Source organism: Epinephelus fuscoguttatus, linkage group LG10 (genome assembly GCF_011397635.1).
Source record: "Epinephelus fuscoguttatus linkage group LG10, E.fuscoguttatus.final_Chr_v1".
Taxonomy (NCBI): Eukaryota; Metazoa; Chordata; class Actinopteri; order Perciformes; family Serranidae; genus Epinephelus; species Epinephelus fuscoguttatus.
The window spans coordinates 20874558-20892793 of record NC_064761.1 but is presented as its reverse complement, the minus strand read 5'-3'; the positions used below and the strand labels follow the sequence as shown (position 1 = coordinate 20892793).

The window sequence follows — 18236 nt, the reverse complement described above, 5'->3', positions numbered from 1 at the left end:
ATGCTGCTCTAAGCCCATCTTAACGGGGAAATGGTGCAGAACAAATCCTAAGCAGGAGTTGACAGGGTGGGATAAGAGACTACTGACGTTGCTCTGTTACCAACATGGGAAGTTATGGAGGACGATTTATACGGACAGGCATCATGTATAGGTAAAGGTATTTTGAGACATCTATGAATTTTAAAAAGCCTGCATGGGGCTGATTGATATTGGTAACTTGCAGATGTGTACGTCAGAAGCTATATGTCCTTTTCTTTGAGGCCCTATATGCTCACTCATCATAAGTACAATGCAAATGCAGATGTAGGAGTGACAATTTCTTTTTCAAGTCAAACCCAGCTCTTGATATTGCTGTAAAATTCTTATTTTCTTGAGGCAGCAGCAGCAGCACAGACATCCTATAAACAACATACCTTTTGGAGATGAAGAGAGCCTCTCTAAGATGAGATGTCAACAAGTTGAGATAGTAATACATGTCTTTACATGCTTACCAAAAGCAAACTGAAAAGTGGAGTAGCAAAAAGCAGCTCAAGTATCTCCATGAAAGGCTCTGAGCAGGAACTTTTCCAATGCTTTGTTTACTTGCCCTCCTCCACCTTTCTGCAATGTTCCCTGTCTCTACCCCGTGTATCAGATATGAACGATGGACCTTTAAAGGGCACTACATAGGAAAGCCGAGCAGTTATCAGTGGCAGCATGTGTCTTGATACTTACATAAGGCGTGGGAGCCGGTGAGCAGCAGTGATAGCAGCAGAGTGGTGACAGGCAGCAGGAGTGGCAAGGAGAGGCGAGGGGCACCGCTGGTGGCCATCTTGGCTCCAGTAGGGGAAGGGTGGGCAGGGAGGGGTGGGGTGGGACTGATGTTCGACCTGGCTGGAGAGCCGAGGCCCCGGCTGCGCAGGGAAGGTTGGGGTCTTCACGCAGGACGGCTTGGCACTCTGCAACAAGACAGGAAGATGAGAAAAATTAAGACATTTTAGTTATGAACTTTAGGACTATTTTCTACCCACATAAGGAACATGACTACTTAGCATTTAATTATTATGACAGAGAGGTAACACAATATAATAGTTTCATTGTTGCAACAGCTCTTTATGGGAGAAAAAATGTCAAAATAAATGGTGCCAAACTGAATGTATCCATTTTGAGTATTTGACACGATGCTCTCAGCCAGAGAGACTTGCAGTGAAAAGGTAAAGGTTGCACCCTCATCGACATGTCATGTGACTGTTGATAAAAACACAGACTACTCCACTCTGCTGCACTTTTCACAACCTCTCATTGCTGCTGACACATAAATGGAAGGAAGGTAATAAGGTGTCGGTGACGCTACTGGAAGCAGTCGAATACCCGGAACCCTGTAACCTCCCCATCTCTCAACCAGGGTCCTCTCACATCCCTTAATTAGCAGGGGAGTCACTGTTTTCCATCTTTTTTCCTTTCCTAATCGCCGGATCTTGTCGTTATTTGCTTATCTCATTGCCTTGTAATTACACAGGCACCCAATGATATTCCAGGCACCGTCTCTTTGTTTTAGACAAATTGCCATTAATCCCCAAAGCTACACAGAAGGACTGGGGACACCTCCCACCACACGTACACATGCACGCCATTTCTCTCATTGATATGGCTGGTGCGGCGCAGAGCCACCACCAAGTGGTTATACATACTCTTTAATTAAAAAGACGTGAAGAAAGAGACAACGGAAAGAGAGAAGTGAGAGAGATCCATGACGTGAATGTAATGAGTTTGTCAATGCCTTGACGAAAGCGATGTCTGTGTCAGCAGCCAAGTTGTAAACACAAAACTGTTCCTTCTCAGAGGACCCAGATGACAGGACCCGGGTTCGAGACACCGTGTCGACGTCTGCTTTAGTGTCCTTGTGCAAGACACTGAACTCCTCGCACCTCCGGGGATGCTGCTACTCAGCTGAGCCCACACAAGGGGTGAGAGCGGCTCTCTAGAAGTGAGATTAATTACCTGCACGCTGGGTGGTTAACAGGGTACTATAGTACAAACTGTGCAGATGGTGTGCACTTTATTGTAGATGCCCTAAAGCAACTTTTTTTTTCCCTGTGTAACCTAGAGGTTAAAGATAATATTCTGTCAACAAAGGTTTACGGGTTTGATCCATGAAAGAGCCACTTTCAAACTGTCCCTGAACACCTCATAAAATCCTTACCTGCTAACTTACTGCAAGTTGCTTTTGACAAGAATGTCAGTGGCTGAAATGTGAACTGAATGTACTTCAAAAATAGCATAACTGATTGACAGTTACAATCTCTTTCATTCAGATGCAATCAGGATCAGAAGCTCAAAAGACAGACAACTTCACAGGCAAATTACTGTCTGGAGGGATATATAGTAAGGATATATAAACTACCTCACTTAAGTAAGTTTTCTTTAATGGGTAAAACAAAAACAAAAAAAATCACCTTACTCGAAAACATGAGTGATCGTGTCAGTAATGTCAAGCTGCAAAATTGTCAGAGTAGTTGAAAGGTTAATATATGCAGCTGCTTTACAGGGCTACGTTTGTGACTGCGGCCTTGTGAGAGAGGCAGACAACCACAGCTAATTGCAGTGTAACCAAGCACCTCAGACAGCAGGCGTGTACAAGCACCCCACCCTCCACAGCTACTGGACCCGGCTCCTCAACTGGCAAGGTGAAGGAGACACACACATGCAGCAGCAGGCGCACTTAAAATAAACCCACAAATGCATGCGGCAAAACCCATATACGGCACAAAAGCACACACATGCACAGTGTAAGGCTTCTGGCAGCTGAACACACTTTTTTCCCCACAAACGAAATTCAAACAGAGAAATTAAAGAACATGTGATACATGCACACTTACAAAAACACAAAGGGATAGATTAACAATGAGTCTTTTGTGGCAGCACCGTGCCAGAAGCGAGTGGGCGTCTTTCAGAAGCTCAGCTCATCTTTCGACACAATACTATACACACACGACCAACATGTGTGTCCTTGCTTGTTCCTCATTTTCTTGGCCTGGAGGGCAAGTGATGTCATTGGTGAGAAGTGAGGGATAAACATGAACAAAGGGAAAGGAGGAGTATCAAATTATCTAGGAGACCTTTGAATGATACCCCTATTGTTCTAACTGTAAACATTGGTGGAGGTAGAGGGAATCTTGCCATGCCTGTAGGGAATTACTCTATCTATGCTCACAAAGTGCCTAGCTTATGATTTATGGCCCTCCCCTTAGGGCATGGCTTTCTATCTCCACCTCTGGTTGCTATACACACTTCGCAACACAATTACAACAGCTATTGTTGTTGAAGGGCCTCGCCAAACATAACCTAGGGCCAAGTGTGGGCTTCACTTTAACGATAGACACTGTCTAGGTGGCTCACACTTCCTTTTTTTAAACAGTAAATAAAAAATAAGAATCGGTGAAGCAGTTTCGCCTAAAAGATACATATAAGCCTGGACATCTTTCATAATCCCTGAGGGACTGGAGAAGCTAAACCCTCATTAAAGCAACATTTTGACCTTAATAGCAAATGCAACTCTAAGGAGAGATTCCAACGTGACGCTGAAGCAGTCCTTCACTCAAAAGGAAGCCATGATACGGAAACCACAGCATGTCAGTCCGGCTATTAGCACCTCCATGGGAAAACCTGTCAACTCTCGCTAAAAGCATGCATCACTTTGCCTCTAGACATGGGCAGAGGAAAGATGGAGTATTTAGCATTCTGGCAGTGCTAGGAGAGAGGCCAATCGATTGATAAACCATTACCTCAGCCGCTTCCACATTACAGGCTGTGATCGAGAGGAAACTGCTAATGGTAATGTTTTGCGGATTTCAATGTGACTAGGACCACTGCAGTAATTTACACATTTCTTAGGGAAATCAGGATAATTAGCAGTAGTTAGTGATTGTTAGGCTTGTATAATGTGATCACTGGAAAAGTAAAAACACAAGCAAATCAATTGCCACCTCTGGCAACAGTAACTTTATGCTGTATGATAACCTACTAAAACAACTTTTGGTGAGCTGCTGACCTTTGTAAAGGGTGGGAAAATCACTGCTAGCAGCAACCGTTGACAACGGAGCTGCAACATCAAGTTAAAGTTCTCTAGTGAAAGTTCAATCAAGAAGACAATACTTTTTAAGCTCTGGCTATAAGTTTCTTTCTCACCCTGCTATTCACTCCTTGCACGTATGCTCACTCACTATGTCCAGGTGCCTGGGTAGGTTGATCGAGTCATCGGCTGATTCACAATCAACCAATAGCACAGCAACACACCTTCTCTGTCAGCCTATCTTCTTACTGCTCCTCATTTAAATATGGTTCTGTCTCTGCCACAGTTCTTTTTTGCTGACGTCGTGTGCGAAGTCTTTACAGATTCATCAGCCTCACATGCCAGTCATCAGCCTCAGAGTCATCAGCCTATTCCCACCACCAGTGCCTGGACTCCATGGGGGGATTTATCTTACCGCTCATGTCCCTCATTTACAAAATATCACCCTCTGGTGTCCAAGTGCCAAAGACTTCTGTTAAATCTTAATCAGATCAAATCATGTGTTAATCTGTGCACTCATATTCTGTATTAAATATTATCTTTACTTCATTCTTCCATCTCTCCTGATTGACCTCCCAAGTTTCCAGGGCAGCCGCACATGAAGTTAACATAGAGGACTGATTGAATGACAACAAGTCAAACTTTTTTTTTTCCAGACACTGGTCCATCAAACCTGAAATAAATCGTGAGTGAATAATGGACCTACATTCATCAAGTGCAACTCCAGTGGGTTGTCAATGTTGATCAGTACTGCAAATACGTAAATCATAAGCGTTTATAAGCCAAAATTATCACAAGGCTTTCTGCCATCAGGTGGAATTAAAATATTTAACATTTCACACCTAAAACAGCTTTAAGCAAATTCATGCTTAGAAATGCAATAAAATAAGTGCTACTCATTTTTTGTATTTCAAGACAGACAGCCTGACTGTGACAAAGCCCATCCATTAAATTCTAGGTTATTCCCACTGATGGGCAATGAATATATTTTGAAGCTAGAACTTTTTTCATTTTTAATATCTGGCCATCATTTCAGATATTAACCAGTCGCCAGGCTTCAGTAATTACAGCCAAAATGGCAGCCCAATTTCCACTGAGTGGTGGCAGTCACTGGCTATCACGGACTCCCACTTTGACATGGTCAAGCTTTAAATTCAGCTCGTTTCCCCATGCAATATTGATACTAATGCATTTGATTACTGAGATTGAGAAAGGCAGTGAGGGGAAGGAGAGATGGGAATTTGCGCCATAAGCATGAAATGAGAGCAGGACCATTGGCTATAAAACACACAAGCGTGCACATCCACACTTTCACACATGCCACAATGGGCCGAGAAAAAATAAAAAAAAGGAAAGAGCAAATGCTACGAAGTGAATGGAGGTGCAGGTAAGTATACATAAATTTCTTGGAGAAGAGATGAGACTACTGACTTTAAGACACCAAGCTATTTCCAACCACTCATACACGCTGTATTGTTACCATACAAACAGTTAGTCCCACTCTCTCTCTCACACACACACACACACACACAAGCTAAGATGTGTAGTTGCATCCGTGAGGAGAAAAACAACTACTTATCACCTGAGGGACCACATTAATAATCCCTTTTATGAGGTGAACAGTAAGCTCACTTCACACACACAGTTAAAAAGCCCTCAGTTTGGTTGGGCTTGATGATCAAAACCGAGTGTTTGATGTCTAGAACTTCAAAAAGAATAATATTTTCTGTTTGTCTAGTCCCCCCCTCCCTAAAAAAAGTTGGACATTCTGCAGGAGTACATTTTTCATGCATTGTTTGGTTTCTAGAGTGTGTTTGTATCAACAACATCTAATTTTTGGCTCCGGGACTCTGACAGGCCCTGTTTACAGTGACTCCCTGCTGCTGCACGGAAAGGATGTTTTTAATTCTCCAAGGATGGGTACTGGCCCCGGTACACTGCGAGGAACTTGAGAAGGTTGTGGCAAACTGCCTTCGAAAAATCCGTCCAAATGTCACTGGAAGAGCAGAGGTTTTCTTTTATAGTAAACCAACAACATTTGAGCCCATTCAGAATTGTACAGACTCAGATTGAAGGATGCTGGTAGCTCAGCGTGGCTTCTGCAAAGAAAATCTAGCACAAAAGGCTTTCCACCTCTGGTTGAGAGCGATTAATCCTTCTATGACTCAAGCAGTTCATGTGAGTGAAATGTCCAGCCGAACACAATTACTATTAACTATCATTATTTTTATAAAGGGCACACGGGTCATGTAAAATGAGCTGAGGCCCATATAGGTTAATTTCTTTAAATGGGAACATTATTTGCAACAAGGGCCACTAATGACATAACATCAGTGTTCTTGTTCAATGCCTTCCGCCTACAACAAAAGCCTGACCGAGGTCTTTAAATTACTCTAAAATACCACTAATGCCACTTATTTGAGAGCCACTTTGGCATTTTTTAAACTCATTTTGAAATAAAACAAGTTGGTAATTACTTGAGGAAGATATGTGAGTGTTTTTGTCTTAGAGAAGGGCAAAGGTGTCAAATCAGGAAACTGAGAATACTGTTCTACCAACTTATTACCGTTCTAGTCAAAGCTAACATATAAGAAAGATATCAATTTTCATTCTATATTAAAAAACATATCAGTATTGTCATGAACAGGATGATATGGCCCACCCCTATTAAGCACAAAAAGAAACATCCATCTCTTCTAAGTGATACAGCTGGGCGATAACAACTATGTACGATATATCGATATATTTTCAAGCAAGACACAAATTTAGACAACACTGTTTATATCAATATAGGGTCAAGTTGCATAACATGACGCATAGCAGTGTAAATGTCTCCTCTCTCACACTCTCCGCACAGCTCCACCCCACTGATTCACTCACAAGTTCTCCAGCAACACTTTTTAGAGCCGTAACCTGACATGCACCTCCCCATAAATGTAACTACACCTCGTGGCAACACAGACCTCCTATTTTTGTAAGCTGAAACCACTTCCCTCATTGGAAAGGAAGCTTTCATTTACTTTAATTTTTTTTTTAAATATGTATTTTGTTTCTTACTTTAAAGAAACAATAAATTGTGAAGACAATAAAGCCCCCACAAAATAGCATTTTAGAGGAAATCTCCGCTATTTGTTAGGCTAATTTATACAATGTAAAATGCCATAGGCTTGTGCTAATAACATTAGCATGTTGTATTTGTTTGGAAAACGTGCTTAGCACAAGACAGCTGTTTTGTAGGTGAACCTTGTGAGCTGTAATAGGGCCGAAATTTGTAACATTACCTTTGTTAAATGTTGCTGTTGTCCCTGGCTTCATATGAGTAGAGGACAAGTCCGCTAGCCGCTTGGCTTATTTATACAGTGTAAAATGCCATAGGCTTGTATCTTTAAATCTGTAAATTATAATGTAGCCAATTTGTGTATTTGTGTTTGAAATTATCGCAGTTAAGCCATGTTTAATGTGTATTTTAGGTGTGTTTTTAATCAACTAAACTTTACAGCACTTCACAGAAACCCTGCCGTCAACCAGTATTTTGGAGGTGTAACTGCTGTGCAGCTGCATATTTTCAAACAGGGAACAAAATCTCTGTCTTTGCATTTTATTTTGATCACATTCTGTTATCATAAAACTGCTTGTGACATCTCAAATTTGGCTTTGACTTGCAACTGAAAAAATGCTGCCCATTTCATAGAAAATACCGAGATATACTGTATCGTCAGTCAGCCTGTAAATACAGAGATATGAATTTTCGTCCATATCGCCCAGCCTTACTACGTGGCTAATGTTACTGTCAATTAGCTAATGCTACTAAAGCTACATTGATAACCTAACATTAGATTGCCACAGGAAAATCCATAATATCATCCAGCTGACCACAAAAACAGACTTTAGATTAAAGTAGCACTTACTCAGATATAGACTACTTGCTTAGTCCTGTTAGCATTGCTCACTATCTACGGTCTATGGCTTTAGCTAACTGCTAAGAATTGCTAACTGAGCCCTGTGGGTTGCTGCTGAGTGAAAAGGGAAACCTGAAACTTTGAATATGGGACTTGACACAGTATCAGCAAAAGTATGACAGCAGTTGATTGAGTTTGTTTGTGATGAGTAATGTAGTGTTGTTGATATAAATGGCTAACATAACGCCAGCTGCTACTGGTTGCTAGATCGTACAGCTCAGTGCTCTGACCTTTCCAAACTACCAACAACAGTCATTGTCTGGCTGTGGTGTAATGACATGTAATTTTCTGTGTGTATATTCCAGGCAAGCAACACTTCCTCCAGTCTCCACGTAGAATCACTCTTTCTCATCGATTTTTGATTTAAAAGACAAAAGGTACGAGGCTGATGCAGTAGGAGATTGTCACGAAAATAAGCCAGCGCTGCTTTCTGTTGTGGGATGATGGAAAAAATACTAATTTTCCAGCAAATACTGCCTTTTTCATGGCCCTCTCTTAACTCTGCTATTTGCTGGCTGCTGTTTATGTTCAGCCTTCAGCCGCTGTCTCTCCCTCTGCAGTCTTTTACCTTAGATGAAGTTTTTATGCGCCAGCCCCGAGTTACAGGCTCTTACCTCAACCAGTTTACTGCCTTTCATTGATTCATACCCTACAGAAGACTAACAACACAGGAATGTAAGAAGCAGGTCCATCCAGTGTGTCCATATGTGTTATGACCAGGTAATTTTCGTGTGTGTGTAGGTTGGTATTAGTGCCTCAGTGAACAATTCTGTCCATGCATGTTTATGTGCATATATTTATTAGTATGTATTTGTATATGTATGTATATGTGCATTTATGTATGCATAAATAAGTGCGGAGCAGTTTGTATGGGTACTTATCTGTTTTCATATGTGCATTTGGCAAACAGTAGGTAGTAATTTAGAGTATGTGTGTGTGTGTGTGTCTTTGTGAAAAGCAGAGATATACCCAGACACACAAATACACACACACCCCAATCTCAGCTATAAAACAAGTCTATAGCAACCATCTGTTTTTCACCATGCTGAAATCCTAACAGTATTGATTCCATGTGTCACTGGTAAGGTTTCCCTCTCTTTCCCTCACTCACTGCACCCTTTCAGCTTTCTGCATCTGATTATTGACTACATCTTAAGACAAACTCCACAGTGAGGACATAAAGGGAAAACCCAACCCAGTGCACCCTGTCCTGTGATACCTTAAAGCTATGTAAATGATGAGAGACATATGGGCGGTATATGAGAGAAAGAGTGTGTATGTGTGTGAGAGGAAAGGTGAGTTTAGCTTCTAAATATATCCCTCTGATCAAACTGGTCGTCCTTCAAATCCTCCATCACTGTTTTCTTTTTCTCCATCGGATCCCCCTCCCCTCCTCTCCTTCATTTCCTCCCTCTCCTTCCCCCGTCCCCCCCCCCCCCTCGAACTCATGCATACTAAACTATGCTTGCATTGCAGATGTTTGGTAGGGAATCACATGAATTTGCATGGAACTGCAGGACTATTATGTAAATGCCCCAGTGTGTATCTACCTCCCAGCTTCACTCTTTCGTTGCCATCCACTCCATCCTGAGAGATCCGTGTCAGAGGAATTTAAAACAAGGCACACCTGTCGGTAACCAGCGTGTGGATGGGGATGCCCAGGTGGAAAGAGAGGAGCTTACGCGAGATAAATATACATACATGTTGCAAGATATTGTCTGTAACACTAAGATTTTAAGCATTTAGCTTTGGCTTACATTCAATGCAACAGCAGAATAAACTGCACACATGCAACAGGTAATGAAACTATCTCTGAGACCTTGCATGTCTGACATATTCGGGACAGAAATCAGAGCCAGGTTTGACAATTTCTGGTGATAAATATATCAAAATACAGACATATGCAAAGATATTAATATTCCTGATTATGGGCAACTCAGAATCTGTGAAACATGTGACTCAAATGTCTTTGGTCCTTGGAAGAAGACTGTCCAGCAACAATCAAATCAAAGACTGATATTTTAACTTTTAACTAACCCCTGAGGGTGTGGTGTTTCTTCTGTTTTGGCAACGCATGATCACATTTTTTTTTGCCTAAACTGAAAGTTGTTTGCATAGGTAGGGAAAACTGCTCCGTCGTGACCTCATTAAGAGATTGCAAAGTGCCCTGCCCTAGCAACCTCTCCTTGGGGTAGCTTTCCCATGAGCCTTTGCCCTAAACTGTTCCCAACCTCCAAGACCCAGAAATGGTGCTTGACACCTCAGAGACACCTTGTGTCGGCCATCTGCTATCCCCCTGGGAGCAGCGTAACCTTTCTCAGGGATTTTATGAGCCTTTTGAGCTCCTGTTTGCCTTCTAAGAAGAGATTTTGCTGCAAAGCACTGCTCAAAACCAGATCAAGTATTTTCTTTTTCTACTCAGAAGTTGCCAGCTTTTCTTGTAAAATGACTTGGCATTAAAGTGTAGCATGTTAGGGGTCGCTCTTAAAGTTACGAGTCAGCCCGAGACTTAAAATTGTTTGTTTTTTTTAAAAGCTCAGAATCATCAGTGTTTTGTTGTCTGATCAATGTTCAGGCAGCTTTCATAGCTTTTTGAAGAAAAAAATGACAGACTATTGTGTCTGACTACCTCCAAAAAGAACTGGAGGTTTACAAAAAGATTTGAGACCAAATTACCAGAAGCCCATTGAATCTCAACCTTTTGTTTTTCTCCAGGTGTTGCCCTGAGTTCGATCGGCGGGAAATGGGTTTACTCTGAGCATTATGAGGCTGCACTGTCCTTCCAATAAACACCCAGGGCTGTGAGGCTTTTAGCTGAAATCCACCTCGGTTGAGGTTGAGTGCACAGCAGCAAGCATCAGGGTCGTGCAGCGGGGGCGAACGGATTGGCAGCTGGGAGGCTTGGGCGGCAAGCTGACCTCCTAAATGCGGACTTTATTGCACAGCCATTTTGTTTACCACCGAGGGGTGACACACTATCTGTCTCCTGTGTAACCTCGCCATACTGTGACGCCACAAGTTGGCAGACGAAATCCAGACACACACAAACACACACACACAAAGAGGAACACTTGTTTTTTTTCTGCCTCTCCTGGTCTGTCGCGCTGGCTGCCACAGTCGTAACGACCAAAGGTTACAGGTGGCACTGTCTGTGATGGCCATCACCTTGGAGTGGAAGAGTCTGGGAAGGGTTGCTACATATTACATACAGGGGAGGCATTTAATTATAGGACACAGTACAGGTCACAGTTGGAAGGGAGGTGAGACAGGGAGTGAGACAGGTCTTGATAATAAAGGGGCAGCTTGTTGGGGATGTGGTGTGTATGTGTGTGCAAGAGAGACTGTGGTGATTAGGAGAACTGGGTAAAGTAGGAGGGGTGACATCAGTGTTTGGCCATCTGCCAATGGAGCCTGACGAGCATCGCACAGACCGGCCAGAGGCTTGAGCGCCCTTTAAAAACTGCCAAGGGGGGGTTTGAAGGGCGGCTGGGACAGTTGGGGAAGAACGCTTCATATTCATTCTGGAAATGGGATGCGGATGGGGGGAATGAGATTATTCTAAGTGATCGACGAGGAGGCGGAGGAGGGAAAGACTGGCAGACCAGGGTGTTTAGAAAATGTCTCCAAAACCTCCTCTGTGTAATTGGCAGGGCTCACCGTGAAACATTTGCTGTGTGGTTTGAGAAGTTTCATTTCCAAAATGAGATATGTATACCATTTGAAAAAGTGTGACACCTACACAACAAAATGACTGCTGGCGTGTGAAGAGAATTCACAACTGAGTGGAACTGGAGCTATCTTTGGCCCTTTGCTTTAAAAAGTTAAAAAATCTGAATGAAAAGTCTTTTTAAACAGAAAATGAACATCGAGTGTGAATCTTTTTCTGAAACAAAAGCACAGTGTAACAAGAGAGCTCGGTGTAATAACTCAGTGCTTGTCATGTAAGGACATTTAGCATGCTAAAGAGGGATCCAACATCACTAAATTGTGGTATTTACACTATAAATTAAGCATGGCAGATAATAAGAGAGGAATGTTGTATCACAGAGCCATCAAGGACGTTTGACAGCTACGAGTCTTAATTTTCTGTTTAATATAATGGAAGAAACACTGTTTTAAATGAGAGAAATGAAACCTGGATTATCTAAAAATTCTTCTGCTGACTATAGTGACTGATCATACGGCCCTTTGTCATGCCCAGGTCATTAAATACTGACTCTTTGTCACACCCCTTGGCATGTGATATTGATGTTAAAGGCCCTTAAGCATGTCTATGAGATGCACTGGGCTTTCAGCTAACTCCAATATAAACCCATCTGCAGCAATATTTGACGCTGAAAGCAACTGACGCAGTATAAAAAGCGAGATAGACTGCGTACGTCAGGAAGGAAGGGTGGTGGATGGGACAAACCAAACAAGATTTTCACTCAGAAAACCGCAGTTTGTGTCCCGTGTGACACCAAAAGTCAACGTAATGGTACATAATTTACAAACCGTGACATTTTGATGTTACGTTATGTTATTATTACATGACAAATGTACCTATTTTAAGTTTTGTTTTTCGAAAAATGAGCAAGTAGTTTTGTTGTTCGTACCTTACTGCGACCATTTCACAACATTCAACCACGTTTTATGATGTGTTTTAGCTGTGCTTCACACAGAAACACTTAAGGGGCAAACAGTTGATATTTAACGACCTGAGATTAAAAATGGGTCATTCAACATCTGTAGACCTGAGAGGCTTTTGATCTGGCGAGAGTCAATGATGGATAACCGACATTCTATGCCCCTAAAAGTGCCATCATCCTTTCATACATTTCCAAGAGTGGAAAATAAATAAAATAAAAATACTTTTTTTTTTTTAAACACAGATGTGGCTCTCAGCCAGCAGCATGCCACAAATTAGGTGGAATCTGTGCCTTTTCAAACTCAGATTTCCAAATGTAACCCACACCTGCTTTGGCAATGACCATTTAGTTACATCTAATATGAGCCCGCAACCTTTGCTGAAGCACGGCTGCTTTCTCAGGGCTCATATCTGAGGCTCCTTTTGTCAGGACACGCTGATACAGGAACACACACTCAAACACAAAGAGGAAATCTCTACTGGCTCTGTTGATAACAAACCCCTCTCTTCATCAAGGGTGGTCATCTTTTTCAGACTCCTTTTTTTCAGGGAATTAATTGAAAATGGAGTTAATCCTGGTAATTTGCCTCTGAAAGTGGGCCAAAGCCCATCAGCTGGCTAAGTAGTGTTTAGTAACCTTGCTGTGTTAGCCAGAGTCTCTAAGATTGAACTTTTTCCATGTGTGATTGGGAAAGGTGTATTTTAATTTGCACTTCTTTGTGCTATTATCTGATTATTGACTAAAGGAAGGAGTGAACATGAAAATTATTGATCTAGAAATTTACATTCCCACCACCATCAAGCAAGGAAGTGCAGCAGAAGGCATATAGAAGACTCTGCTTGGAATTAAGTTGCTTACTCATAATATTGTAGTATGCCTCTGCACTCGTTTTCAAAATGACATTAAATTGCTGCATTTTCACTGCGCTTGATTAAAGTGACTGGATCTGATTATATGGTCCAATGTACAAGAAAGATGATAAACATGCTACCATAGCAATTAGTGTTGTGAAACTTTGTGTGCAGCAGGCTGTGGTTAGATCCTGTTTGGGCTGGAGGTTAGGGGAGTGTCTGTACCCCTGTCAATCACACAGCATTGTAAAGAGCAGAGACAGATGGCGAGGTTGACCCACACTCTGTCTTTCTGCCTGTCAGTCCACCCATCATGGTCCCACCACCAGCGCTACCACTGAAAGCCTGGGAAAGACAACTGTTTTTTACAACCACTTTAAAAAGCCGCACGGAACAGACAGCGGCAAATGTGACACTTTGACTCGGGACTTTCTACTTAAAAATCCGAGCGGAGATCACTTAAACACATCCTTACAAGCAAAAGGACAAGAGCAACACATTATAGTGGGAAACATGAATTTTGCATCTACATTGCATTTTAAAGCCTGAATAGAAGTTATAATCCAAATCTGACTGTAATAATTTAATTTTCCTGATCATAGCAAGTGACAAAGCCGGTCAGCATGGGCAGTCACGTCACCACACAGTAGCTTGCCATGTGATGGTACTAAGACTCCACATATCTTGATTTCAAATTACTGCCAACTGCAATAACAGATCAAAAGAAACGCCACATATTCAGACAATCTCACTAACTGTGTTTTGGGAAACACATGACTTTAAAAAGCCCCCATAAAACTCCCCCATTGTTTGTAGATAACCATCGGAGGACCAAGCGATGAAAATCCCATGTCCTTTGGCCGACCATTGACGCTCACAATGCCTCATGTGACCTGTTGAGCAATTTAGCCAGTGGTTGGCAGATGCTGTATGGGTGGAGGGGCGATTCAGTGGGAGGTAATAATGTGGCATGATCCATATTAATGTATTCCTCCACATTAAATTATTGAAACACAGAGCCACTGTTGTGAACTGGCTTTACTTTCCTCCCACCCGGCGGAATAAAGAGTTTGTTTGTGTGGCAGACAGAAGGTCATTGTGCATGACGGGTATGCGCGTGGGCAAAAGCCAGGCGAAGGGCGGTGATGATAGCATGGTGGAGTTTCCACGAAACGCGCTCGTGCTCAGTATCTGAGAAGAAGCTCGGACAGAGGCCACTCAGAAGTGTGTTTAATGCCTCTGTCTCTCACATGTTCACTACAAAGTCAGCAATGACTCCTTCAAGTAGCCCTCCTTTGGCCCTTTCACTCCACCACTGTTCTTTTATGCCCCCACCACACCCTGTCTCTTTGTGCTGTTGCCTTGAGAATGAGTTTCAGAGTGCCCAGGAAGGGTTGGGAGTTGAGGAGGGTGGTTGGGGTCAAAGGTGAGAGGTCAAACAGCTGGTAAACCTCTTAAAATCCTCTTTTTATATTTTTTTTACACCATAAATTCCTTCACAGCGGGGCAGCTTCAGCCATCCATCCCTGCCTGGTTTAACTCTGAGCATGTGCATGAGATGGTTTTCGACACCTTATATATGTGTGTGTATGAGTCACAGCCATGCTATGGTATGCATACAAAATGTCATATTTTTGGGAGGCTTCAGAACACAAAGGCAAATTTATTCCGCGGTATTCAAAACAGCAACACCCCAGTCGAGATGGGGTGGGTAGGGGGTACCGGGTTTGTTTGTTTTTCCGCCTGCAGTACCCACGCTGATTTTAAGTGGTGGTAGAGTGGGTGGGGGGGCTTTTAAGTCCTGCAACTAATGCATAAACAAGACCCCTTTCTCTCCGTCTCGCTGTCTTTTATTTCCTCTGTGTTTGTCATTTTACCACTTTACACACCCATGCTGCGTATTGTTGTGCTGTGTGGCACGCTGCACGGAGTGAAGGGGAGAGAGACAGAGACAGACAGACAGACAGAGGGAGAGGAGGGGAGAGATATCTCTACTCTCCTGCTCTAACTTAAAAGGACACGCTTACAGAGCCAAAGAGCCACACACACACATATGTACACAGGCACATGTAAACATATGGAGAGTGGCAGTAGCTGGAAAGGAGGACAGACAGACAGAGAGGCATTGTTTATATCCATAATCAGAATGTAAGAGAGAAAACATGAGTGAGAAGGGAGACCACACCCCTGCTCCTTTAAACACAATCACACACACAGAGACACCAGGCGAAACCACATCCAGAGCGAGATGAGTCTGATCGACGGATGAGTCTGACATGCTGATGATGAAGCCGTGGGAGGGACGGGCTGGAGGCAGTGGGGGTCTGAGATGTGTGTGTGTGTGTGTGTGTGTGTGTGTGTGTGTGGAGAGGGGGGTTACAGACTTAATGGAGACAGATGAATGTATCATATTGGCCCCAGACAAGGCTGTGGAGCCACCGCCAGTGACAGTGATCTGAAGAACAATGTATACTCAGAGAGGTTGAGAGAGAGGAGGGCTCACACTGCAGAGTCAGTGCTTCATGTAGCAGTTTAGGCATCGGGCACTTAGCTCAAGAGCACTTTGGCAGTGATGGCGGATACAGTAATTCCTGCTGCCCTTGAATCAGCAGTTTGCGGCTCAAACAGACCTCCTGTCTCAGGATTAAACCAGAAACCTTTCAGTTTCAGTGATTTGCGCTACTCCAGCCAGAGACAACCGACAGAATCTTGGCCCATGACTTTGCGTGGGATGGAAGAAGCCACTTATGTCACACTATACATGTTTTCTATTGTAATCCAGTTATGGATGACCATTTTTTACAGTGTCACTCCAGGCTCAAGCATGGTTTCAATTTAATGTCAAGTCTCTAGACAGATTTTCATGTCTGATAACATTTTGGTTTGGTTTTGGCCACTGGTGTTGCCCATTATGTTGTTAGCTCTTTCCACAGTGTGCATCCTCATCGTGTGATTCTCCCTTAAGGAGCTGTCAGGAGGTAAACACCAAACTGTGGAAGACGCCAAGCCACAGCCGGTTCCCAAGAGAAGACACAAAACTATTTCTCCCATTGTCTTGTCATTTATGAGCGCACCCAGTGGCCATTTTCCATGGTGTGTCTTTGCCAAGGAATCATCCTCACTGGCAAAGTGTTCTCCTTTATGGCCATTTTTATGTCGTGGAAAGTGTGAAAATGTATTACTTTTATGATTAGTAACATTCCTCCTCCTGACTCCTGAATTAGACATTTTTCTCTGCGTCTATTCAGTCTTTCAAAACGTGCTTGTGATGAAATGCGACATAGATAAATGAGCTTGTTTAACACACAAATCCAATCAAGGTCACGAACACGGGGAAATCACTTGATGTTGTTGTTGTGTAAGAGGTGGAATGAAAACACACACTCTTTAGGGCCTCTGGTGTTCATGGTGGAGGCTATGGCTATGTTCAGACTGCGGGCAAATCAGATTTCTTGTTCAAATCAGATCTTAAAGGCAGACTGTCTGCACTGCCAGTGATCAGATTTGAGTATCCAGACATCCAACCTATTTGCATAGGTTGCTTTGGCAACAACATTGGTGTCAGTATCTATGTAGATGTGCTGGTGACATGGATTTCCAAGGCGGAAGTATAAAAGCAAAGGTCTCTCCCTCTTCCCACTTTGTCTACACAGAAGCCTCCCTCCAAAACACCACCAGACAATTTATTGCTGCGTCTATTCACGGACGGATGTTTCCCATGCTGTCTTCCAGAGCACTCTGCTAGTGGCAGCATGCATTCTTTTCAACACTTCCATCTCTCTAGATTTAACATCGTTGTTGTGTCATGTTTCAAGTGATGCAAAAGACACTTTGAAATCCAATTCAAGTGGGCGGAGTATCCAGACTGAGATGCCTTTGTAAAAATTTGATTGGAATCACATTTCAAGGCACCTCCAAATGTGGTTTAGATCACATTTGCAAAAATCGCATTTCATGTGTTTTTGGGGCTGTCCAGACTTTCTAAAAATCAATCTGGATACAATTTGGATATGCCAACAAACAAACAAACAAACAAAAAACCCAATTTGGGCTGTCAATCTGAACAAGGCCAAAATGACAAGTTGCCTCTGAAGGCTCATCAACAACACAAAATCAAAACATCAGGGCGGCGGAGCTCAAAAACACAGTGGGGAAATGTTAAAGAGTCCCAGCGACAAAAACACCAGGGCAATTAATCGCGGGGAAAAAAGAGTGACAGAGTGAACAAAAATTGAGAAGAAGCATAAAAAGATGACATCCATGCCAGGCTGCCATACCACCAAGCTGCTCATCTTTTTGGCGCCGGGCAGAGTGCTGGCTTTCATTCAACCAGGAGGCCCATTTTTTTCCCGAGCTTTTTATGTTTCTTTTTGTTTTGCTTATTCACCATAAGAGTTGTGTACAAGTCGTTCGCTTGCTCGCCTCGCATTTTTGGATCACCCTCACTCGCCGTTCTTTATTGGACTGAAAAAGACGGCTGGTTTTTCCAAAGCCTCCGGGCCTTGAAATGCATGCAGGCTGGAATCCAAAGCCCCTAATCACAGCTAAGGGAATAGGCTGACTGGAGAGTCACGATTCGTAGCGAGGGAGGAATGGAGAAGGAGAGGAGGGAAGGAGGGAGAAGAGGTGAAAATGAAGATAGGGAGAGTGGGAGAAAGAAGGAAGTGGCTATCATGAGAAACAATACGGTTTTAGGCACTTGGCTAGACAGGGAGTGAGCCAAAAAGCCATTACTACCCATGACACT

The 18236-nt window shown here is 42.9% G+C and overlaps 1 protein-coding gene across 9 annotated transcripts in view; it reads right to left on the bottom strand.

The window, feature by feature from the left end:
- The window catches only part of ptprsa (protein tyrosine phosphatase receptor type Sa), a 260026-nt gene that overhangs the window by 143203 nt on the left and 98587 nt on the right, over positions 1-18236 (bottom strand). For all 9 annotated transcript variants that reach the window (XM_049588106.1, XM_049588108.1, XM_049588107.1 and 6 more), the window contains one exon: positions 715-938. In XM_049588106.1, the coding sequence (XP_049444063.1) occupies positions 715-811 (97 nt within the window). In that variant the 5' untranslated portion in view covers positions 812-938. The remainder of the gene's footprint in view (positions 1-714; positions 939-18236) is intronic.